Genomic DNA, 26,135 nt, shown 5'->3' with positions numbered 1-26,135 from the left:
AAAGTTGCCAATTAGTAACTGAACCGCGGCATGGCGGGGTTTACTGGCTCAGCTAAGGCTGTGCAGGCTCGGCCTGCTTGGGGCTGCTGACGGGGCCAGGTGGCCCAGCTCAGTGGGGCCGCTTGGCAGGGCCGCTCGGGGCTGCCCGCCGCTGCCGCTGGGCTCGCTCATCCCGGCCCGGCGCTGCCCCGTGGTGGGTGGCAGGGATGGAGCCCGCCGGCAGCTGCAGGCGGGGACGGAGCCTCCCCGCTCCTGCAGTGGTGGGCGGGGACGGAGCCCCCCCGCTCCCGCAGCGGTGGCGGCAGGAGGGCAAGGAGCGCTCCCGCCGCAGCGGCGGCAGGCGGGCGCGGAGCCTGCATGCTCCTGCCGTGGCAGGTGGGGACAGGAACCCCCCGCTTACCCCACGGGCCGCGGGGATGGCCACACGGAGCCCCCGCCTCCTCCCTGAGCCATGGGGATGTCAGCACAGAGCCCCCGCCTCTCCCCCGCCTGAAGGAGGGAGGTCCCCTGCCTCCCTCCCCCTCCCCCCGCTGCCGGCACTGAGATGGCCCCACCCGCCGTGCAACAGAGTAACCAATTTGTAACAATTGCGAAATCCTGGGTTTTACTGGCTGGTGCTTGGCTCGGCACCCTAGCTGGCACTTCCGGGGTTGGAAATGTCAGAAAATTATTCACAGATTAGCCGCTCCTGAGTGTAAGCCGCATTTCCGGTGTGGGAGCAGAATTTTAGTCAAAACGGTGCAGCTTGTATTTGTGAAATTACTGTAAATGAAAATCACCAACTGTACAAGTAATTTGCCCAGTAAGTTCATTTTAATTCAGAAATGACTAGCAGCTTCTTGTTCTGAAAGTCACATCCACATACTGGCACAGCTGTGCAGCCCTGTCATTGCTACCTGGCATAGTGGGAAGAGACGGGGACTAGGATAACCAAGAATGCAGGATGGAGGGAGGGAGCAAGTAAAGTAAGTCTTACATAGAAGTGAAGCATTCAAACTGAATAATCCCCAAAGTTTACCAAGGATATGGCTTGTTAAACCCTGGCATGGACAAGAAAAAGCAGTTGGCTGCAATTCACGTTGCCAAGCTTGGTGTACCTGCCTAGTAGCTTGTGAAGTAGCAAGGACCTGCTGCCAGTAGAGACAGAAATGCTGGGTTCACCCAGGAAAAGTATATCATGCCAGGCTGTTGGGGTTGGTTTAGTTGAGGCTCACTTGTGGAATGGGGGAGAGGACCAGAAGGATGAGGCTGTCCCTGCTCCCATAGCACACTGCTGTCTTGTACTTGCACCAGCTGATCCTAACTTCTTGCTGCCTTAAAGTAAATACTGCACTCTTTGTTAGGGTTTGAGAATAGAAGAGCTTTTGGCAGATTGAGAAAACAGGGAAGCTGTGGTTAGAGCTGGAGGGAAAGATGCTTATCTGTGCTTTCAAATGTGAAACTACAGTTACTCTACATTAACCACTGACCTCAAATGACCCAGTAGGATGTTAGCTTTCTAAAATCCATATATTTTAATGCCTACTTTTCTTGCTCTGAGCAATTTTATAGTTTTTCCTGCACAGATTTGCTGTGTGGAAAATGTGTAATGTGAGAAGTAAAATTGATCTGAATGTAGAAGAGTTAAAAAGTATTACTTCAGGTTCTTAAGTCAGAATATCAGTCTCTGGGTCATCTGCATTTGTTTCACTTGCACCAAGTACTATGAGAAATTCAACAATTTTTCTGATTTTACTGATGGATAGTAACTATACCTTTAATGTGGTCACAGGGAGAAAGTAACTGAAATATGGAAAGTAGGTTCCTAATGAAATTATAAGTAGTGTTTAAAAGTATTTTCATGAGTCTGAGTAATAGGGATGGAAAGAGATGTGGGAAATGAGGGCAAGCTGCTGCAGAGAATGCTAGAGCTTCCTTCAGGGAAGAATCTGGTTAAAAGTGCATAAAGAACCTATCTGAACTGTCACTGCAAGACTGACTGGGGTTGACTTTTACTTGAGTTTGAGAGACCTGGAAAGGCAGGAGAAAATACAGATATTTATTTTATTATTTTGGGAAAGTGATTAGTGTTGGATGTCACGTTGTAAAAATGAGGGCAAAAGTAAAGGCATTTAAGTGCACGTAGAAAGCAGGATAAAAACTCCAAAGCTACAGTAAGCACATTCAAAAGAAGGCATCAAAGTGGCAAAGATTGTTTAGGTTCAGAAGAATAAACTTCAGTGTTTTAACAGTAAAAAGTTTTTTTGAAAAATCTTTATTATTTTTGTAGATGTATGACATAATTGAAGAACAAAGACTTTAATATCCAGCGTTGATAAATATGAGATTGGTTTGGTGTCTCAGGAGTGCAGTTAAATAGGGGACACATTCTAGATCATAACTATTGCTATTGTAGTTTCACAGTCAGAAGTAGAGCTGTTCAGTCTCTTTCTTCTGCCCTCAAGGGGATTATCTGTAAGACAGTTCTTCCTCCTTAAAATTCCAGTTGCTCACTAGGGTGTATTTTTATTTTATGCAGGTAAAAAAATAAACTACCCTAGTCTGAACAGATTTGGCTAAATTGGGAAAACAAGTGATCCTAAATTCAAATGTGTTTTAATAGATTGTGATTACTTATCAGTAGCTTGTGACAAAGTAAATAGACTGCACTTTTTTTTTTTAATGAAGCTGAATATTTTTTTTATAACCTTCAATTTTTGTAGGCATTTGACATATCTTCTGATGAAACCTTTGTTATCACGACAACAAATAGGAAGGAAATTACAGAAGATAACTTCAGTAAGTATCTTAGATGGCAAAATAATTACAGCTATTTCTTATATTGATCATGAAGGTCACATGATAATTGTTTGTGCTTTGATATGCAATAATTAACTGAAAGTACAAATCTTGTAATAATTTGCCAAAAATTATTTTAAAAATTATTTCACAAACATGATTTTGACCGGTTGGTGTGATGACAGTTATACTGAGTATCATCCATCACAGATTCTGTAAATGATATGAAAAAATGATATGTACATGGCTGTCGCCTGAGAAAACTTGCATTATTAAGCTTGGAAATGTGAAAAGATATTAATTGAAATGTTGTTAAATGCTGAACAGGCAATGCCTAGGAAAATACAGAGATTACCTGCGACTAAACCTGTACTTGAGAGCAGAAGTCGCCTGATGCAGTGCTCTTCAATGTACTTTGTGTTTCATCTTCACTGCAGGGGAGCTTGTTCAGGATGGAGTTACTTTATATGTGCTACAGTCAGTTGATCAAATGTTGCTTTTGGCAACCAAGGAACGAATTGACTTTCTTCCCCACTATGATACACTTGTCAAAAGTGGCATGTACGAGTACTATGCCAGCGAGGGCCAAAATCCTTTGCGTAAGTACCTGCAAAAGTAGTCTCATGTAAATGATGTTTATATTAATATAATGTGGTTATGAGCAATTCAACTTACAATTATAGCTGCTAAAATTAGTCTTAACTGTGAAAGAAAAATTAACTATGTTCTTCATACAATTTTTTCTTTTAAAAATTACTGAAAGTAGCCACCTAAGACTCCAGATTTATAGAGGTACCTTCTCAAATACTTGTTCAAAAACTTTGAGTATTTTAGAAACAAAATAACTTTAGCCTGAATAATCTTGTGCATGTCATTCAGACAGGTCAGCATTTGTGTTAGCAGGTTTTTGTCTCCTGTACTAAACTGTAGACTTTGTGTTTGAATTTCATGAACAGTTTTTGTGTGAGCTGCTATAGAATTGTGTGCCCTCCCATCTGGGATGCTACAGGGCTTAACTTACCAACAAGAGCAAGTATTTTTTCTTTCAAAAGATGCTGCTTTAATTAGTTTTTATCTAAGTGGTGCATGAAATATGTAACCAGCATCTTGTATTGTTTTATGGAATAAATTACTTTTTGTTTATTTTCTCTGAAAATTGTGTCTGTGGTTGTGATTACCTTTTCAGTACTATGTACTTCTTAGGTACAGCAGGTTCAAAATTGCACAGAAAAAAATACAAAAAAAAAAAAAAAAAGCACGATGCCATTCCCATTGTTTTAAAGCAATATCAAAAATGTCTATAAATAGCAGCTGTATTTTTAAGGACCAATCTTTCCCCTTTCCTCTTTGTGCACACTTTTTGTTCTGTGCCCCAGCAAAGGCGCTGTTTTGGTTTGGATTTGGTGGTACTGTGCTCAAAGTGCGGTAGTAGTTGAGTCAGTGTTGTATCTGTCCCTGTGCACAGGAGTTGTTGTGTGAGGCCACACAGAGCATTCTGTGGAGATCTGTCCTTTATTCCTGCCAGCAGCTATTAGTGAACCTGTTGCTTTCCAACACACGGGAACTGACTGGAAAGGCCAAGCTGGACCTGGTCTATTGTGACCACAACCTGGTGGAATTTGATTAAACAGGCAAAGTGTAAATTATTGTAAGGGCTCTAAACATTAGGGAAAGACATTTCAGTTGTATAAGGGTGTATCAAACACAGTGGGCAGCACCCTTGGGGATAAAGGAGTAGAAGAGTGCTTGCAGTTATTTAAATGACCTTTTAGAGCACAAGAGCTATTGATTTTTATGTGGAAGAAATTTGGAGTAGAAAGCAGGAGAATAACCTGGCTGAGTAAAGACCTCCTGGTCAAACTAAAACACAAGAGGGAATTGCATAGATGGTGGAAGCAGGGGCACAAATACTGAGAATAATATAGGGATGTTGCCTGGGAATGTATGAATGAGATCAGGAATGCTAAGGCACAGCTGGAGCAAATTTTTCAAGGGATGTGAGGAGGAGTAATAAGGGTTTCTACAGCTACATTAGAAAAGGATGACAAAAGAAGTTTCACCTTAAATAAATGAAACGTGAGAGTGTCTAGTGGCAGCTGACATGGAGAAGACTGAAGTATTAAACAAGTTTTTTTCCCTAAGTTTTCACTGGCAGGAAATTGCTGCTTTGAGCCTGTGTAAGTGTAATGCAGGTGATGCTTCTTATATACAACATCTCTAAAGGCAATGCCTAACTGAGTGTTGATGAAGGACCATTGTTCTTTGGTATCAGATACTAAATATGGATCACATAACTGATTCTCAACTACTCTGTCTGCAATGAAGAAAGTTGCAAAAAAGTGCACAACTGTTTTTATACTTTGATAACAACTTGGGGGAAAAAAGCCAAATACTTCAATGTTGCTGTGTTACACTAATATTCAGGGGTTTTCTTTTACATGTCTGAAGTGTGTAGAGAGTGTAAATTGCACTGTAGCATTCTGAAGAACTCTACAAATTGTAGGAAATAAGGTTTGCGTTTTAGAGAGACTGAATGGAAATGGCTATTCACGGAAGCTGGTCAGTCAGATTGAACTAATCTGAACTTGATGAATTTTTTTTAGATTAAATGCAATTTTCCAGTAAGCTTAGGTAATTTTACTTTAATTAGGTAAGGACTCCAAATATTAATGGTTAGAAACATCAAGTTTGTGCAAGCAGTTTGCCTGACTATTTCTGCTGTGTATTGCCATGGATCTGATGAAACATTGGTTGTATTTACCATTTACTGAAATCTTTCAACCACTTCTACAATTTTCTTTGTTTTTTATAAACATTTAACATTGGTTTAGACATTTCACAGAATTACAATTCAGGTTTTTTCATTTAATTAATTCTTCCCTCAATATTTTAACAAGTCAAAGTCCATTTTTTACGCACTTTTTACGTACTTTCATATTAATCGTAAAAATTAGTTCTTAATTGTGAAAAGAACAAATCTGTCTTGTGGTAAGGAGACAGTTAGTTTATCATTGTTCTTTTCACTAAAAGGTGTTCTTTACCACTAAGAGATGTGAGAGATTTAGTGATGAAACAAGTCATAAAGTATATGTACAAAAGCGATTTTATTTTTTGAACAAGATGTTACGTGATTTTGATTGTTCTGACAGGACTTAGGTTTTGTCTGTATTTAGGTTATGTGTTATCCTAATTGCTTGGAAGAAACTACTGTAAGTAGATGTCTGTTTTCTGAGCTCTAATAGGGTTATTTTTCTTCAATTTCTTTAGCATTTGCCCTTGCTGAATTGATTGACAATTCTCTGTCAGCTACATCTCAAAATACTGGTATTCGGAGTATACAGATAAAATTGGTAAGATAGAAATACTTTAATTTTTTCAGATGTAGTTTCCATTATCCATTTTTTCCTGTTGCTCCTTGTTGATTTGTGCTGTTTGTTTGTCTTTCCCCAAACAGTTGTTTGATGATTCCCAAGGAAAACCAGCTGTTGCTGTGATTGATAATGGAAGTGGAATGACTTCTAAACAGCTTAACAACTGGGCTGTGTATAGATTGTCAAAGTTTACAAGACAAGGTGACGTTGAAAGGTTAGCAAGTTCTAAATATTTCTACAACAATTAGCAAGCTTTGTGAAGGTCCTCAAAATACGCTTTTAAGACATCTACATGCCAACACTAAACCCTGCCATTTTATGATTATGTAAATAGACCCATACTTTTTCTAGGTAGGAAATAGAGAAGCTTCGTAACACAAAATTGCTCTTCTATTATTATGATACACTGAATACTTTTTTGTCCTTGGGACCTTTTCTAAACTGTCTTTTGCTTGCCTTTGTAGAGTTAGGGGGCATGCTATGTCCTGCAGAGGATTTTTGTACTGTGTTTATCTCTTACCTGAAATCCTTCAGTAGTAGTGCATTAAATAATGCATTCACTATCTCTTAAGCTACTGGAATAACATATAAACAGATATATGGTTTTAGTTCAAGTTTTCTTTTTTTTTTTTAAATCTTAATTCTGTATAATGTATTACAAATTATATCTGAAGATATCTACTTTTTGATGCAGGCTACGCGCATGAAATGTTTTGCATTAAAGAAAAAAGTGGATGTTTTATGGTGGTTTTTGCTACTTATATGAATTAACGCTCCGGTTTTGAAGCTGTTCTCAAGAGATGTTCCACCTCCACAGCCAGGCTTAATCCTAGTGTACAAAATTCCACAGAATTAGTTATGTACAGTTTTTGAGCTTCAGTCACATTTTAAATACCTTAAGCCTAACATTGTAAATGTGAAGATGACAGCCTCGGTCATAACTAATTTGTCATATGAGCAGGTAGTGTAAAAAGTAATGGGGCTGTGGGGAGTGGTAGTATAACTGGGGGATGGTTTTTTGCATTGGCAGCATCTCCAGATAGACAGTCAATGTCTTTTAAACATCTGGAGATAAATGCATAAAAAGTGATTCTGGGTCATTTGTAATGAAATTCACTACTTTTTGAAATAACTGTAGGCGAGTTAGTAAGAGAAGTGCATAATATTCCTAAAATGCAGATTTAAACTGTGGATTACTACTGCTTAATGGGAGCATAGGTGTAAATTGTAGCAGGATACCATCTACTCCTTATTTTCATTTGGGACTGCTGTGATTTAAAAAATAAATGTTTGTCCTCAACTAGGTAAGACTGTTCAAGGTGACTTAAGACATGAAATTTCACTACTGATAGGTTATGTCATCTCTCCTCCAAGTCTGCGTTTAGTAATTGGTTGGCATTATTTCCCACTTTGACTGAAGAGTGTTTTTATGAAAGGATGATGTCAGGAAGATCAGGCTTGCTTTGGAAGCCATTGTCATTTGATTAAGATTTGGCTTGCAAGAAGGGGCAGAAATGTTTTATAAGATGACTTAGGAAAATACTTACTCTGTCATCATTCTTTTAAAAAGAGTACGTCAAGAATTTCAGGCACATATATTTTAATGTTGCAGTTTTAAAAGGTATAAAGTGAAGGATTTTTTAACACAATGCCAGGAGGAAGAACTTAATAAAAGCTCTAGATCAGAAATATCTTTTGTTTTTTAATTACTTTTGTCTTGAAAAAAATTATTAAAGACACTTTTATTCTTAGTGATCATTCAGGATATGTACGCCCTTTGCCAGTGCCTCGTAGTTTAAATAGTGATATCTCATATTTTGGAGTTGGAGGCAAGCAAGCAGTGTTCTTCGTGGGACAGTCTGCCAGAGTAAGTCAATGTCAGACTTTAATTTTATTTTAGAACGTTTACACACAATCGGCTCATTACTTCCTAACTTTTAATCACAGCATCAAAGTATTTTATGATGTTAATTTTAAGTCTTATTTTGATTTTAAATACTGTTTCTTTAATAAAATTAGATGATAAGCAAACCTGCAAAATCTCAGGATGTTCATGAACTTGTCCTTTCTAAAGAGGATTTTGAAAAGAAGGAGAAAAACAAAGAAGCAATATATACTGGATTCATTCAAAACAGAAAGGTAAATAGCCTTAAGATTCTCTCATTTATAAATAAAAGCCTTTCCCAGGTTAATGTGATTTAACTGTGTAATATTCTTGTAATGCTTATCTTATTCTTGTAATGGGGGTATCTTATTGAATCATTTGCACCCTGGAGTGTAAAAGGGAGTAACTGAGAACTTGAAGACACTATCATAATGCCTGATTTTATGTGATGCTTTTTCCTCTTTTCAGTTAAGTTTAAATGACAGAAATGCTTTACAGTTTTATATGTCAGGTTAAGAAAAATATTTAAAAATACTTGTCTAAGCACAGCAAAGTTTTTTGTTGTGTGTGAAACAGAAATGAATTTTCTCTGAAGCAGTAAGGAACAAATTAGGGAACCAAATTGTACTTGGTTAGAAATATGTAAGAGTAAGCTGCATGTGGGAGAAAAGTCCAACCAGACCAAAAAAGCCCATTGGTTTTACAAATATTCCTCCATTTTGTAAAATAAATGAACTGTTTAGCTGAAAACTAAACTCAACAGTTCTGATGCTTTTCATGAAGAAAAAGAGCGTCAGTAAAAAAGCTTTAAGATAAGGAGGAAGACTGAAAAGAGCTGTTATTTGGACTTTTTTGGGCTAGGAAGGAAAGGCAAATTTGTAGCTAAGGGTGTGGATGGGTGGAAAAATGGATGGTGTGTATGACAAGGTAGTCATACCTTGAGCCCATAACTAGTGGGTGATAGCAGTGTTCTTGGTGTTTTGTATGGATGAGAAAGGAGCAGGAGGTAAACTAGATTTTTATTATGCCAATCTTGGTCAGTGAGTTGCAACAAAAAATGAATTGCCAGAGTTTTGTTTTTATTCTCTGTACAATATTGTTAGGAAAGTAGACTCACAAAAATAGAAACTGGAAATAAATGCAGACAAAATCTGCTTTATTGTAAAGGGTATAAATGCTTTCCCCTCCCTGTTTGACATTGAAGAAGTGGATGATGTAAAGTAGAAGACAAACTGGCAAGCTTAAGTTGGAGGAAAGTAGCTGAATGCGATGCATAGATACTAGTAAAGTGTTCAGAAAGGTAGTGCAATCACCTGTTTGAGAAGTTGTTTTAATAATGTAAGATTAAAGTTTAACTGACGCTATTAAAAAATGCAAGTAAAGTTCTATTAGAGTTAAAAGATAACTTGTAACTATCCAAGAGGGAAGAGATGATGTGAAAAACTCAAGTAATAGAAGTGAAGTGTGAAGATAATAGAGAAATAACTCAGGTTTAGGATTTTTTTTGCAAATCGCTGAAACACCTAGACCAGTTCATTATATTAGTGTGAAATAAAATGTGTGAATTCATCTTGTTAATGACTTGAAAAATGGTCTGCATGGTCCACACATCAGCAAGAGAATGTTGTGGCAGAAGTAGAAGTTGTAAATGGATTGCTAGTATGAGAAGAATAATTGAGCCTTTGAGCCATTCAGTTGGTGAAAGAAGTTACTTTTGCAAAGAAATCAATATGTAATTAATATGAAATAAAAGGTACTATAGGACAAGGCCGTAACACTGAAGAGAAACGGCATCAATGGTGTTCCTACTGGTCATCTTTCCTTGATGTATAATAGGCACCTATGTCCACTGCAGTTGCTTCTCTGGACCATTTAATATTGTAAAGTAGTAAATAGTATTTTTCTAGTTTAGATAGATACTAGGAATGTAGGGCAAGGTGCCATGCATAGTTTGTCATCTGGGAAGGCAGCCAGAGAATTTGGGAGTGATGATTTTGGAGGATCTTTGACACTGTAAATTTCTTCCATGCTGTACAAAGTGGCACTTGTTCAGCATCAGTGTGCAGTTTGTCAGATCACATGGACATGAGGTCCAAGCCGCTCTGGCTTTTCTTTATTATCACCAATGTTATCACTGGCATAGAATAGCCCCTTGTTTGCATTAAATCAGCAAGACTGTTATGTTTAAAAGAGGCTATGCTGTGATCAGGAAAGAGAGATGAAGTCTTCTTTGATGAAAGGTCTCACGATTGGTTAAATTATCCTTTTGGTTAAGGGGAACTCTTTGATTCCCTGGGGAAAGTGAGTCTTAACAGAACACCCTTGATCAACTATTTCACCTAACTATGGTTAGGTAGGACATGTCTCTTTTCATGCCTTAGTGATGTAGGATTTGCCCGCTTTCTTCCAAAATAAGGCATGTAGCTGCTTGTACTACAACACATCTTCTCAGTTGTAGCAGTTGTTTGCATTCACTAGAAAGATCTTAATCTTTGTTTTAAAAATAACTCTTTTTCTGGATGTACCAAATATAAGGGATTTCTCACTGGTCCAGTGTGAAGGATGGCGTCAACCACTGTGTCTCTCTGCAGTTTAGAAATCTGTCAAAAGCGTAAAGTTCATCCATTCAGGAAAAAACAATCGGTAGTTTCTGGAATCTGGAATCTTGCTCTCTGTTGAGATACATTTGAGTTTCTGTTGCAGCAAGCAGCCTATCCCTTTAAAAGACAATCTTTTTTTGGCTTTGTTTTCTTAAAGAGGACTTAACGTCTTGCACACTTAATGCTTCCACTTGATGGATGAGAAAATGCATATCACACAGTGCTACATTAAACATGATTTAAATGTATTTCTAGACTGCACACTTCAAGTGCTGTGATGAAAGTGAGTTGAAAATGAACTGTATCAGTGATGTCACATTCTCAGCTTGTTGACGTTAATTTGGAAGCTTTTATTTTAAGCTTTAATCCTTTGTGATACTTAGCATCATGTGTTCTGTATTACTTTTCTGTTATGTTTTTTAATTCCTTTCAAGTTTATGGCAGTTCAGAAGTTCCGTTTACATCCCTGCTCTTATTATTTTACTTTTTTTGTAGCCATCTGATTCTACTCACATCACAAGTGATGATGAAAGATTTCTTCATAATCTAATATTAGAAGAAAGGGATAAAGAGAGTTTCACAGCAGTTGTCATTACAGGTGTACAACCAGATCACATGCAGTACTTGAAAAACAACTTTCATCTTTGGACAAGGCAGCTGGCGTAAGTTGGTGATTTGAAAGATTTGATTTCAAAGTGGGCTAATATTGAATTCAGATAATTATGAACTGCTTCCTTTTTGGGCTTTGACATTGGCCTTATTCCTGTTAAGGCTGTTGATACTGCAGTTAGTCTTTTTAGTTAGTATTTATCCACTCTAATTTTTAGTAACCTATTCAATTTAATGGTGTATTACTAATTAATAGGTTGCTCATCTAATTTTTAATAATTTCATCAGCTACTTTGTTTCACAGCTGGGCTCCTAATCTTGGTACCTAGCTTTGTATTTACAGTTTTAGGGGATCTTTTGGTTTGTTCATTTTTTTTTTTTTTTTTAAAACAACAGTAAAAGAAAGTACTGCTGCTACATCCCAGTTTAAGAGGGAGAAGGATATATGAAACTGTCTACTATGTACTGTAATAATGTCATCAGTTGGCCCACAGAGCCTGGAGATACCTGTGAATAGTTTGGGCTTACCTGATGAAATGATGGATCCATCTGTGAATGTAAACTGAAATACAAAGTCATAGACCAATTTTGAAATCTGGCAAACTATAGAACTTTTTTTTCAATCTATGATTTTATATTTGTGATACTATCATCTGATAGTAGATATACTTAAGAGGATTAACTTAAAAATTAAATTCTGCCTTACTATGGGAAATACTATTCAGTGTTGCACAAAACACCTTGTTGCTGAAACCATTTTTAACCTCAGGAAAATATAGGGTGCATCTATATGCAGAGAGTAACTTAGGTCCCTCATTAGCTTCCACATGCTTGTCAAGTGAGCACTCAAGCTTAAGTGTGTGTTAGTTCTTTCCAATCATTTCTTGAAGTGAAAGAGCTGCCTCTATTTGAGATGGAACCCAGGTGCAATTATTGAAATATATGCCCTGTAGTTGTTAAAGTAAAACCAATCATTTAGCCTTCCAGTCCTGTGTCACTGTTTCAGCTGTAATGGCCCTTTTCTCCTTGAACACCTTGCCATTCTCTGCTGCCGTGCCTTTTGCCACGTGTGCACAATACCAGTTTCATTCTGCTTTAATGCGCTGCAGCACAGCCCTCATTATTTTGGATGCTTTGAAGTGGAGATGAACCCCTAAAATAACCAGGAGTCTTAAGGCCAGGAGACTGCCTTTTGAAGTCTGGAAGAAATGCAGACAAAATACTAAGCAATTTGGATATACCATAAAGTCCTGAGCGATGAGACCATGAGGAGTGTTTTTTTCTGGGAAGCAGGATTTTTCTTTGGGGGACATTTAGTGCAGTGGATATCAAAAGCAAAACAGTTATAAACTTGCAGGTGCATTTGACTTTTGTCATGCAATCAGTCGCCTTGATAGTACAAACCCATTTTTTTCCAAACCATCCTCCAGAGGTTTAAGGGTTCAGTCTTTGAAGTTGGAAGAACTAGCTAGCTTGCTGAAAAATTGAAGTAAATGAAGTTAAGGTCCTCAGTTTTCTCAGATTGCGTATCTCCATGAAGTTATTTAAAATATCTCACCATGTGGATTTTTTGAAATTTCATAAATGACAAAAAATGCCAATTAGAAAGCAAGTTGTACAACAGAAAACTTCTATTACGCAGATTACATCCATGACTCCTACCGATATTCAAATTTTTGTAAATAATGTAAAGATAGTGATTGGTCGTTACATGTTTCTATTACTGTTAGATGACTGATATAAAACTGGTATCACAGACACAATGTGTAAAGATTTGTGGCTATTGTTCTTTGATTTCCAGAGTGCAGAACAATTTGCAGTAGTTTTCTTAGTTTACCCCTTGATGTAAAGCACCTGTAGCTGTGTAACAATTTTTTTTCACTTATGCATGTTTCTTCAAATTTGTTTCCAATTATTTTACCCAAAAATTGGTCCTCATGTGATTGTGCATGATAGATGAAAGGAGTGAAAGGAAGTCACTCCCTTTAGTAAATCTTTTGTACCAGATATGTTGTCAAGGAGTTGATTTATAACAGTGCAACAAATAAACATTTTTTAAAAATTAAAGCTTATTTGGAAATTTTTAAAATTCTGATGTGAAATTTTTAAATTTTTAATTTTTTTTCCTGAAATGTATTTCAGACATATCTATCACTATTATATTCATGGACCAAAAGGAAATGAAACTAATTCTGTAACAAAAGAAATAAGCCCTTTCAACAACATCGACATTCAGGTAAGAGATTTTATACGTGTTAGACAAAAGTCCTCTTAGATAACACCTTGTTTCATTGTGTGCCTGTTTCTCTGAAATCTTATATTTTAAAATACAGCATTCAAGATGTGCATGTGGTTTAATTTTTTGACTAATTCTATTTATCATTGCAGTGTAGGAACTAATTCCTTTGCTAACAGTCAGTTGTCAAAGTGCTTATTACTGTCTTTTGCTCTAAGGAAAATCAACTTGTTTTCCTTTTTTCCAGATTTCAATGTTTGAAAAGGGAAAAGTACCAAAGATTGTCAACCTGAGGGAGATCAAAGATGACATGCAGACATTGTATATAAATACTGCAGCTGATAGTTTTGAATTTAAGGCACATGTTGAAGAAGAAGGTATAGTTGAAGGCATCATCCGATACCATCCCTTCCTTTACGATAAAGAAACATACCCTGATGATCCATCTTTTCCATCAAGTAAGTGAAGTGTTTTGCTGCTTCTCAGTCGTGTCATAGACAGTCCTACTACTCTAAATACCTTAATGAAATAAAGAACAATTTTAAGTTGAAGTGCAAATTATTATCTGATTTCAGTGTCAGAACAGAAAAGTTTGCATTCTTATGGATGAACATATCCTGTGAATAAATTGGCTGTTGTGGTAACTCATTTCTATAAACCTGATCTTTGGCATAACACCGTTTGATTTCAAGTTATAAACTCTTAATGGAATTGAAACTTCACACATTCCTGACTGCATCTTTGCCCTAGCAAAGTAATAAAATATGAGCAGTTAGATTCAAGAGATTCTAGTATCAAAATACTGCAAAGGACAACATGTAGTCTGAAGTCTTTAATTTAAAATTTGTTTCACTCAGTTGTTGTAAGTTTTCAATTGCTGGGGGTTTTAAAATACTTCATGCTGATAGTCATCTTTTTTTCGCCCCCCATTTTTTCTCTTGACAAAACAAATCCTGAGTTAATTGGGACAAGACTTTATTATACTAGAAGAACATCGGTTGAAACTAAGGAAAAAATAATGCTCAAATTTGAAATTTTCAAATTTGGTAGATTTGGTAATATTTAACTTCCATTTAAAATTTTTCTTTACCTTTCGTAGTTTTTTCTGCTTGGTATTTCTAAAACAGGAAAAAACCCTAATATTGTATATAATGAGTTTGATATTATATCATTGGTGCTGTTCTGAACTTAATAGCAACAGTACTTCTTAATTAAGATTGCTATGGGATTTGATATTATATTATTTTTTAAGGAATTCTATTCAAGGAGACTCTCTTTTTTTTTTTCTTTTTTTTTTTTTAAATCAAGGATTGAATGATGATGATGATGATGACTGCTTTATAGTAGAAAAAGGTGCCAGAGGAAAAAGGCCTATTTTTGAATGTTTTTGGAATGGAAGATTAATACCATACACAACTGTGGAAGAGTAAGTGGTAATCTGTTTGTACAGTCTCTTTCTAGAATGTAAACCTCTCTATATAAAAAATGAATTTTAATTACTTTCTCTTTTTAAGTTTTGACTGGTGCGCTCCTCCAAAGAAGAGAGGATTAGCCCCAATGGAGTGCTACAACAGAATTTCTGGTGCGTTGTTTACCAATGATAAATTCCAGGTCAGCACAAACAAACTCACTTTCATGGATCTGGAGCTGAAGCTGAAGGATAAGAATACTCTGTTCACAAGAATCTTCAATGGACAAGTAATTACTGCTTTCTGGGAAGTGTTTCTTCTTGGTGAAATTCAATGCATGTAATACAGAAACCTTTGCTCACTGGTTATTTGTTCGTGTCTCTCTAGTTTAGTGAGTAGTAAAGCTGAATCTTTAAATCTGAAAAATTGAGACTCACTGTTTCTCCTTTTATTTACTTAAACAATTACTTAATTTAGTTGTTATATGACAGTTGTTGTGGAAAGACCTTCTTCCTAGAGGAAGATGGCTGTTGGGAGAAGCACTTGTTTTTTACTTAAAGTGTAGCTTTCCTAGAATTTTGTAATGTTTTCAAGCCAAAGAATCCTTTTTTTCTTTGTGTCTTTGTTTCTGTTTCTTTGTTTCTTTTTCTTTTCTATTTGTTCTTTTGGGGTTTTTTGCATGTGTCTTTTTGCATTTCATTTCTTTTTGTTTGCATACAGTATCTCTGTACTCTTAGAGTTGTTCAGGCTTCTGATGGGGTTAGATTCAAATTTTATAATACATTGTTAAAATGTACTTATTTTTTAATCATTTGTTTGTAATAGGAACAGCGAATGAAAATTGACAGGGAATTTGCTCTGTGGCTCAAAGACTGTCATGAAAAATATGACAAACAGATAAAATTCACAGTCTTTAAAGGAGTAACTGTACGTCCTGATATACCATCCAAAAGAATGCAGAGCCCTTGGACAATGTATGCTGCAATAGAGTGGGATGGAAAAATTTACAAAACTGGGCAGCTGGTAAGTTAGTTGAACCCTATAAAAGGCAGATACTGTGCATTTGATGGAGGAGTAATGTATTAATTGATGTCTTCTGCTTATAGGTGAAAACTCTTAAGACTCATCCAATACTCTATGGAAGCATTGAGAAATTTTACTTGTATGGAGACCATGATGGTGATATATTTGCCACTGGGGGAGAGGTTCAAATTTCTTTGGTAAGAACAAATAAAGAAAGGATTCACACAGCTAGTGTGGGTATTAAATATTTAAACATAATCCCTTTTCCAACCTAATTAAATTGTTTAAATAGCAGTTGAAAATTTATGTAATTTTTTACAGCCAGCAGTGTAGAAATACTCAACTTTAGCTTTAATATGAATATATTAAAATTATTATTCATTATGAACAGTCTGATTTATTAAGATTTGCGTATGAAATAAAGTATCACAGTTAGCATCATTAGTATGTTGTGCATCTATTTGTAACCCTTGTGATTTCAGCAAATTTTTAAACGGATTGTTGTGGTTTCACCAAGTAGTATTTGTTAGCATATTGCATTATGTGTGTTGACCTGACTAGTCCCTTGATTGGGAGGTTTTTCTTGTCTGACATATTATAAAGTTTGGTCATTTATGACTGCACTGAATTTTTGTTTCAGGAACCACAGGCATTGTATGCTGAAACGAAAATCATTCCAATCTCAAAACTTGATAGAACAGTATCTGACAAAGTTGTTAAAAAATACATCGAGGATGAAATGGCAAGGTAAGCATTAAGTAATAATTACATAATTGTGGAGTTTCTAATTACAGTTTTTGTATTTAATCAGGAATCAAACCAAGTCCAGTTTTATTCCCAAATGGGAAAGCAGTCAACTGTTTCAGTAGAGGCAAAAAGAAAATATAAACCAAGAAGAAATAGCTTGGGATTTGGTTTTTCTTTCCTTTCCTCAAAAATAGCTTCATGTCTATTTAACTAAAGATAAATTGTCCTTTATTTTAACTAACTTAAAAAATGTTCACCTTTTTTTTTTTATTAGACTTCCTGACAAATTATCAGTAACATGGCCTGAAGGAGATGAGTTGTTACCAAATGATACAAGATTTGCTGGTACACCAATAGGTATGTTCTTTCCTTCCAAATACTAAAACATTAAACACACCAATTTAAAAATAGATCATGCATCCTTGTTGAAAAGACAAGCATACAGAAATCTCTGATCACTTCTAATGCACAACATATTTTAAAAGTCTGTCATTTTTCATTTTAAATTCAGGAGCGTTAAGAATAGAAATTTTAAATAAAAAAGGAGAACCAATGCAAAAACTTCCAGGTACAAGCCATGGAGGTTCAAAGAAACTTCTTGTTGAACTCAAGGTTATTTTGCATTGTGAGTATTTCATTATATTTATTTATATCTTTATTATTTTTAAAGTACCTAATGAATAATAAGATATTTCATTGTATAATGTGTGTTTATATCTAAAACATGTGTTAGATTTTGATAAATGGATGTGATAGTTTGACAATAGTTCATCAGTGCTTGTAGCATTTCAAAGCCACTTTTCATGAAATGACAACTGCCTCAATGCCATATATTTCGTGTCTTAGTTTGATCTATATTTTGATTACCTTCTGTCACAATAAGGAGGGCCCATCGATTCCAGCCTGTCTACTTAACATGCGTAAGAACATGGGTAAAATGGATAATGTTTCTGTAATTAGCATAGCAATTTGGATGAGCTGCGTGAAAGTAGGAATTAGACTTGTTTAGTATCTAACATAAATTCACTTGAGAATTTTTATAAAATCAAGTTTCTTTTGATTTACTGTTGTGTTTTCCATTTTGTTGGTGCTTCACTTCATGTTCTCACATTGCATTGTTAAGAATTGCATTCTGTCCAAGGCAGCTGAAATCATTGAGTTTTGTTTTGAACACAGAATTAGAACACTGAATTCGCTGAAAACTCTAATTTTGCTCATGTCAAATATATTTGAAACTTGTAGAAACCTAGAGTCTTGTTTTTTTCCATACACAATAGGTAAATCCAGTTCCTTCACCTGTTAGGAGTTGTAAAAATACCTTTCTGAAGCACTGAGGTTATTGTAGTGATACTTGTCAAGGAAACCAAATGGAATACCTTAGCTACAATTTAGTATGCGTGTCATGAGACTACACAAGGTATTTCAATGGCACTCATTTATGGGAGCTGGCTGCTGTGTATGACCATTGTCCAGCAGAATGTGCTGGGGCATAAAGAGGTTGGAATTAAACAAAAGGTGTTCATTTAATATAGCTTATCAAATTGTTTCTATCAGTACGCATGGCAAAACAGTGTTTTGCAAGCTTAATAAGGTACGGCATCCTGATGTCAAGAAGGATGGGCTTGAGAGAGACCTGGTGTTTCTATTGTTCTGTTTTGTCAGGGTTGTTCCTAGGATCACTGAAAAGTCTGCCTTCGGACCTTTCATGTCTCCTGACCCATTCATTGATGGAAATTTGTATTTTTAATTATTTCTGCTGCTTCCTGTGTTAACTTTTTTCTCTACTCAGTTGAAGAATCAGTAGCATAATCTTCATGTTTTTCACCAGAACAAGGAATAAGTCCTATAAGTGATGTGGGCATGGCATACCTGTCAAACTTAAACCCCTAATTGTATAAATGACAGAAATGTGGTTACACCCCTACAAAGGCCAAGAGTAAATATAATGTGCAAAAAGTTTCTCCTCTCTTTTGAAGAGTGGAATACTTGGCAGACTGTACTGTGGACTACCAAGAGAGCTGAGCTATGAGAAACCTGGCCAATTACTGGGGAGTCTTATGTAACAAGATTAGATTCAAAATTAGGATTTTAATTAGGGTTAAGTGAATGATAGTCTAGTTGACAGCTCTTACTTTGTTTTATCTATGCCATTTAGTGCATTTCAAGAACAGGGTCTTGAAACAGTTTTGCTTAACTATAAAACAATTTTATTTTTTACTGCATTTCTTTTTATTATTTTTAGACTTATTACAGTTACATTCTATATTCTGAAGTGTATTTTGAGAAAAAAAAAAGTATTAATGCCTTTTGACACTTCCACCAGTAAATCTTCTGTAGCTATCTTAGGTTATGGAACCAGTCACTAAAGCTGCCTCAGAGTTTGTGTGTTCTGTTTTGTACATGCCTTAATTCTGCAGAGGTTTATAAAGACAAATAAAACAATTTGGAGCAAAACAGGAATGTTCATTTTTTCAGTTGTATGTTCTGTCAACTGCACATTTTTATCACTGCTCCCATTTAAGCAGTTTTGCTGCAGTCATTTGTCAGGTTGATCCATTGCCAGGATGGAGTGCAGAGTACTCATACTTAACAGGGAACATGCAATCAAAGAGCTAATAAAATTCAGCTTTACAAACCTGCAGTATGCCTGAGGGTAGCATAGCAAGTGTTAATTAAAATGGGATTAGACCGGGAACTTTTTTTTTTTTTTCTTTTTTAAGGTCTCATCAATGTGTTTAGTTGTAAAGCTGAATTGATGTTTATTAGATGCAGAAGTGATAGTAATACTTAGTAAGTTATACCAATGCTTGAAAAAGTTAAGAATTATGGTGTAAAATTTAAATACATATAGTGAAGTGTTTCTTTTGCAGCACCTACTGAGAATAAAGAAATAATTTCCCATATCAGTCAGCATGGAGGCAAGTGGCCATACTGGTTTAAAAAAATGGGTAAGTTTGCATATTCAATATCTTCTGTTTATTTATTTTTATTTATATCTTTGAATTTTTTTTCTTTCTAATTGTACTTTTATATCGGTTTAGAAAATCTTCAGAAACTTGGTAACTACTCTTTGAAACTGCAAGTAGTATTGAACGAAAGTAATGCAGACACTTACGCGGGAAGGCCTCTGCCATCCAAAGTATTTAAATTTACTATCATAGGTAAGAATTCCAGTCTTTTTTGTTATCTTTAGTGTTTCTGTTTGATTCATAGTATATCAAAATTTGTTATGTTCTAGTTGAGAGGTGGTTTTTAGCACTGGAAAGTAGCATTTGTATAAAAAATATTGAAGCATTTCCAGGAAAAAATGTTTTCTTGTTGCAGGTTTTGATCTCCCATGTAATTTGTAGGCTCTGTGGCAGGCAGTTTTTCCTAAAAAATAAAGTTTTAATGGAATCTAAAGCTCCCTGATGTGAACTTTCCCAAATGTACTTAAAAAAATAAACTTCATTAGAATCACCCTTTTCCCTCATGCCATTGACATAAATATTCTTTCATAAAACTAGTATTTGTTAGACCGGCTTCCATGCATAAACCACAGAAACTCATTAAAAAACAAGTTAAACATTTAAAATAAACATGTTGAGATTAAATTTTTTTTAATTAATTAATGAAGGAAGGATCTTATGTGGAATGAAATTATCATTTGGTTGTAACGGATATGTCTCTTTGGATTTATGATCATAAAATTCTTACTACAATGCTTACTAGCATATTCACTTCAGAAAGGATATACGTGAAAGGAGAGGTGGTGGGGTAGCCTTTAGACTAGAGTGTTTTGACTTTCTGGAGCGTGATGATGGTGACAATTAATGTTCAGTGTCTGACTAAGAGTGGGGAAGGCCAGCAAGGCAGATACTGTGGTGGGAGTCTGTTACAGACTACCCAGACAGGATGCAGAGGCAGATTAAATACATAAGGGCTGGGAGAAGTGTCACAATCACTAGCCCTTGTTCTTGTGGGGAACTTCACCTTACCAGATGTCTGCTGGAAATACAACATAGCAGAGAGGAAATGGTCTAGGAGGTTCCTGGAGTGTGTTGAAGAGAACTTGCTGACTCAAGTGAGGGAGCCTCATCTCCTTTGTGACTTTGTGAGCAGGGAAGGACTGGTGGGTATTTGGAGGCTGAATTGAGCATATCAATCACAAAATGAAAGTTTACTGTATTTGCTGTTCTTGAAGTAAGAAGAAGGGGTAGCAGAACTTGAATTTGGACTTAGCCTTGGACTTCCAGAGGGTGGAATTTGGCCTGTTTAGGTGAGTGTTGAAAGAGTCCCTTGGGAAGTAGTTCTGAAGGGCAGAGAAATCCAGAAAGGCTGGAGGAAGAAGAGCAAAAAGGAAGCTCACAGCCTGGACTTCATGTGAAGACTCTGGCCTCTTCAAAGATCTGCCTGGTAGAGCTCTATGAAAGAGGCCTTGAACAGACTGAATCCTCAAGCAAGTTTGTTAAAATTCACAGATCACCTACAAGCTCAAGTCTCGTTCATCCCAATGAATAGGAAGCCAGACAGAATTTCCTGGAGGCCTGCATGGATGAACAAGGAGCTACTGGCAAAATTCAACACAGGGAAACATACAGAAGGTGGAAATGGGAACAGAGAACCAGAGAGGGATACAGAGACACTATCCAAGCATGCAGGGAAGGAGTTTAGGAAAGCCGAAGTCCAATTGGAATTGAGAATGGAATCACTAGCAAGTGATATCAAAGTTAACAAGATAGGCTTCTTTACATGCACAGGATGTGGAAAAGGCTGAGATACTGAAATAGTCAGCTTTAGTATTTACTAGTAAGGCAGACCTCAGGAATCCTAGGCCCCAAAGAATGACAGAAGGTCTGGGGCAAGGAAGGTACACCCTTGGTGGGAGATGCTCAGGCCAGGGAATACCTAAGCAAACTGGTGATACTAAGTCTATGGGCCATGGTGGGAGAGAGCATGAGAGAGAGAGCATGAGCCAGAGAGATATCCTGGCTGATATCCTTGTGAGGCCACTCACAGTAATTGAATAATCATGGCAATTTTGAGAACTGCCTGATGTTTTGAGGAAAACATCACTCCCATCTACAGAAAGCAGAAGGACACACAGAGCTACAAGCCAGTCAACTTCATCTTAATTTGTGGGAAGGTGATGGAGCAACTAATCCTAAAAACCATTTCCAGGTGCGTGAAGGACAAGATCATCAGGAGTAGTTAGCATGGATGATGAAAGGACTAACTTTGTGGATGATATCTACCTAGACTTCAGCAGAGTTCTGATCAGTAAGATCCCATAAGATCCTCACAGAGAAGCTCATGAGGTTTGGACTGGATGAGCAGACCAAGGTGAATTAATGAACAGCTGAGACCAGAGAGTGGTGCTCTGTGGCTCTAAGTCTAGTTGGAGGGCAACGAGTAGGGGTTGCTCCAGAGGTCAGTACAGGGTTTCATCATGCTCAATGTCTTCATTGATGATCCGGATAACAAGACAGAATGCACTTACCTTCAGCAAGTTTTCCTGATAACATAAAACTGAGAAAAGTGGCTGATACGTCTGAGAGTTTGCCACCATCCAGAGGGGCCTTAACCAGCTGCAGAAACTGGCTGTCAGGAACCTTATGCAATTCAGCATGCACCTGCAGAACACCCCCCAACCTGCCACCCACGTATCTGGAAAGCAGCTTTGCAGGAAAGGACCTGGAAATCCTGGTGGGCAGCAGGTGAGCACAGGCCAGCAATATGCCCTCACAACAAGCAGCAACAACCTCTTGGGCTGTATTAGAAGCAGGTCAAGGGAGTTGATCCTTTCTCTCTGCTCAGAATTGATGAGGCTAGCTGGAGTACTGTGCCCACAACTGGACACATTGCATTACAACACAGAGAAGTGGACATACTGAAGAGAGTATAGCACAGGCCTGTGAAGATGGTGAAGGGACTGGAGGGTGCTGAGGCAGTGAAACAGTTTGCACAGAGAAGTTGTGGTTACCCCATCCCTGGAAATGTTCAGTGCCAGGTAGGATGGAACTCTGAGCAACCTTGTCTAGTGGAAGGTATCCCTGTCTACGGCAGGGGGTTTGGAACTGGATGATGTTTAAGATCCTTTCCAACTCAAACTATTCTATGATTCCATGATGTCTTACCTGAAGAAAGTCTGGGGGAAGAGTGACTGCTCTGCCTGTGGAAAAGAAGACTGTCGGGGATTTTACCAATGTCTATAAAAAACTGAAGGAAGTAGAAAGAAAGCTGACCCATGCTCTTTCCAGTGGTACCCAGTAATGGGACCAGAGCCAATGGGCACACACTGAAACACAGGAGGTTCTCTCCAAAACATCAGGAAACCGGTTTTTTTTCACTATAAAGGTGACACAGTGCTGGCACAAGTTACCCAAGAAGTTGTGGAGTTTCCTTTCTTGGGGGATATCAAGAGTTCTCCAAACATGTTCCTGTGCAACTGATTCTAGCTGGTCCCACTTGAGCCACCTCAACCATTCTGTGAACTTTTATCTAAAAGGAGGATGGGAAGAGGAAAAGTAAAAAAATGCTGATGTCTCTGCATTTAATATTAAAATTGATAATTTTTGTCAAAATTTTGGGAGGTACAGCTAACATCTGTTTTCAGAAGATCAAGGGGGGAAAAAAAATCAATGTTTTCTGTAGCCTACTATTTCTTCCAAAAATGAGAGGCTTTGAATGCAAATTCTTGAGGCAGAAAAGAGTTCTTTGTATGCAGTATGTTCTTCTAGAAGCATCTGCTTATTGGCAGAGTAGAAAGAGGTATTCTTGTATGATAAAAAAGGAAAAGTTTGGCATTACTTGAAAAGAGTAGTTGTTTAAACACGTGTCTGAAAACTTGGCATTGGAAGCTCAAGACATTTCTGTGAACTTGCAAGAAAAGAAAAAAAAATTTTCTCTGAACAAAAATGAACGCTGTCTCCTCTTTTATCTCTTTATCAAAGTGAAGAGAGAATTGTATTGCTTTCCAGTGGTAGTGTGGCTTCCCCCAGTATGGCAGCATTCAATTAAAGATTCCTTCAGCTATAACAACTGAAATTAACAAATCTCATTGGAAAGGAATACAAATTTGAATAATCTATTTAGCTAATAATATGGTACTTTTAACGCAAGGGATTCTAAAATCAGCTTTAGCTATCTATTACTACTTTCTTATTTAATCAGATGATAATTCAACATTTTTAACATTGTCAGTTTTTAAAGGTAAATATTTCAAGTCTTTATTTTTGCAATTGTGTTTTGTGTTTTCTCAGTCAGCCGTAAAGCTTTCATATGTGCTATTCCAAAATATTAACATTGATGTTAACAAACATTACCATTTATTATGTAGATTCCAAAAATCCAGAAAAGAACAGTCTAGACTGAAAAAGCATTTTTGGCTGAGAAACAAATGATTTTATTTCTCTAAAAGCAGGTTGTCACTGAGTGTTTATAGTTGTTCTTGATAAGCTAAAAAATCACCAAAAATGCTGGTTAAAACTGAGATTCCTAAGTCAATCTACAAGGTTTGTGGTTTTATTTCAGACATGTTCTTTTGGTAGTTACTCACTTTAATGTTGCAGACTTTTTCTACTGTTACTTTCTGAAATCAGTTTTAGCATTTTATCAGTTAACAGTTTAATCATTCACTCGTAATGATAAATAAAATTGTGGACACGGTAAGGTTGAGGTCTTTTTCTTGTTATAACCAGTAACTAATTTTGGCCAATACAAGATATCGATCATCTCTTGTGAAGGAAGCTCCCTGAAAATGGATACCCCTAGGTTTTGAAGATAGTTGTTAATTTGAGTTCAAAATTGTTTGGTAGGATATTAATTTACCATTTAGCTCAGCATGCATTGCTTCTTTTTCAAAGGCCACTTGGTCAAGACATTTTGTTTACACAGAATATGATTCTTGATTTACATGCTCCACTTGACACACACTCCACTTGTTACCACTGTTCGGTCTTGTTTGTTAGTGCCTAATTGGAGGCAGTCTAATGGGGCCAGGTTTCACAGGAAAGATAGTCGCATTTCTTTTTCTAATCTTCATCATTACATATCTTTATCTCTCAGATTTGGGGCAGTAGTAGAACAAAAATGTTGTGTTACATGAATGATTTATTTTACCAGAATTAAAGCAATTAAATATTTAGGAAAAACTGTCCACAGATCTTGTTCGCTTTCAGGGGCTGTATTGATGTCTTGAATATTTGGGAATTTTGACTATCCTGTTATGTTTCTTATACTGTAGTCTCCTGTTGTTATATTATAACTATTGTTTTTATTTTAGTGTAAGTTATAAAAAAGAGCATAAATTAAGAAACATAACTTTGGTTATAACAGGCTCTGAAGAGCCTGTTTACTTTGCATCTGAAAACCACATGACTTAATTGCAACCTTAATCAAGAAAAAGCCAAGGAGAGCACATAATTATTTCTAAAAATGTATAATTCTTTTCTCTTAGAGGGCAAACCAGAGAAATTTTTGGTGGGTCTCTTGGAGCTTCCTTTTCGAATTGGAGTACCTTTTAGTATTCCTTTGGAATTGCAGGATGAATTTGGTCATGCAACACGCTTGACAAATCGTATTAGACCAGTTCTGGAAGCTAGGTAATTAATCTTTTTTTTTTCCTTTTCTTCATGTGACAATAATATAATAATACTTTAGGGTTTATCTGAATGACATACTGGCAATTTCTCACATAAATTAACTGATATTTTTGCTTTTATTTTCATACGAATATCTGAAAGTATCTTGTATATTAAATTGTTTTTAAATTGATTTTCTTGTGTTTTCTATATATTTTTCTAGTGGATTAACATTGAAGCATGAAGACATACCTGTGACATCAAAGTGTGTCATTAAGAGTGTTATTGCTAAAGGCTGTGTAAATAGTTGCCAGGGCAAGGTAGGCTAATAAATTTAAACTTGAAGTAGCATATTAAAAAAAAAAAAAAGAAACCGAGAAAATATTTTTTGTGTAAATTGAATTGTCGCACAGTGTTAGTTGAAGTTTGGACTACACTAATGACTGCACGTATTTCTTGGGATATTTTCAAATTATCTCTTAGAGCTCTACGTGGAGCAATTTGTATTTCCCATAGCTGCACTCTTTGGCTGAGGAGACTGGAGCTGGAGGGGCTGAGCAACACATGAGTATGTGGTGGAGAGTACCAAAATCAGCTTAGTTTAAACGGGTGCTGAGATTGGTTTAAGCCAAATCATCCTTGTGACTTCTTCACTGAAAGATGATAGGGAGCTGAAGAGATTAAATCTTCCATTCTTAGTTGAGATGATGAGTAGTAATAGCTAATATGCAGGATGTCTGCTCAAGCATCTTTAAATGTGTCCACTATTCCGGTTGCACTTCCACAGGGTATGTATCCAAATCCCGCCTGTTACTGATGGAGTCTCAGCACCTTGTCAAACTTCTACTTTACTGTAAAACCCAAAACATACATTGCATGCTAAAAAGATTTTTTTTTTTAATAAAACAGGTCTTAA

The 26,135-nt window shown here is 36.6% G+C and overlaps 1 protein-coding gene across 3 annotated transcripts in view; it reads left to right on the top strand.

The window, feature by feature from the left end:
• The window catches only part of SMCHD1 (structural maintenance of chromosomes flexible hinge domain containing 1), a 72,102-nt gene that overhangs the window by 10,769 nt on the left and 35,198 nt on the right, over positions 1 to 26,135 (top strand). For 2 of the 3 annotated variants that reach the window (XM_033068926.2, XM_033068917.2), the window contains exons 2-21: positions 2,703 to 2,778; positions 3,216 to 3,377; positions 6,046 to 6,128; positions 6,233 to 6,363; positions 7,902 to 8,016; positions 8,169 to 8,288; positions 11,130 to 11,296; positions 13,386 to 13,479; positions 13,727 to 13,937; positions 14,788 to 14,905; positions 14,994 to 15,177; positions 15,714 to 15,911; positions 15,995 to 16,108; positions 16,552 to 16,658; positions 16,933 to 17,015; positions 17,170 to 17,283; positions 19,529 to 19,606; positions 19,700 to 19,819; positions 25,096 to 25,240; positions 25,443 to 25,539. In XM_033068926.2, the coding sequence (XP_032924817.1) occupies positions 2,703 to 2,778; positions 3,216 to 3,377; positions 6,046 to 6,128; positions 6,233 to 6,363; positions 7,902 to 8,016; positions 8,169 to 8,288; positions 11,130 to 11,296; positions 13,386 to 13,479; positions 13,727 to 13,937; positions 14,788 to 14,905; positions 14,994 to 15,177; positions 15,714 to 15,911; positions 15,995 to 16,108; positions 16,552 to 16,658; positions 16,933 to 17,015; positions 17,170 to 17,283; positions 19,529 to 19,606; positions 19,700 to 19,819; positions 25,096 to 25,240; positions 25,443 to 25,539 (2,517 nt within the window). Of the gene's footprint in view, positions 1 to 2,702; positions 2,779 to 3,215; positions 3,378 to 6,045; positions 6,129 to 6,232; positions 6,364 to 7,901; positions 8,017 to 8,168; positions 8,289 to 11,129; positions 11,297 to 13,385; positions 13,480 to 13,726; positions 13,938 to 14,787; positions 14,906 to 14,993; positions 15,178 to 15,713; positions 15,912 to 15,994; positions 16,109 to 16,551; positions 16,659 to 16,932; positions 17,016 to 17,169; positions 17,284 to 19,528; positions 19,607 to 19,699; positions 19,820 to 25,095; positions 25,241 to 25,442; positions 25,540 to 26,135 lie in introns of those variants that run through there. The other variant, XM_033068934.1, reaches the window with a different exon arrangement.

Source organism: Catharus ustulatus, chromosome 1, assembly GCF_009819885.2.
Source record: "Catharus ustulatus isolate bCatUst1 chromosome 1, bCatUst1.pri.v2, whole genome shotgun sequence".
Classification (NCBI taxonomy): Eukaryota; Metazoa; Chordata; class Aves; order Passeriformes; family Turdidae; genus Catharus; species Catharus ustulatus.
The sequence above is the reverse complement of the archived record's forward strand: the minus strand, read 5'-3'. Positions and strand labels throughout refer to the sequence as shown.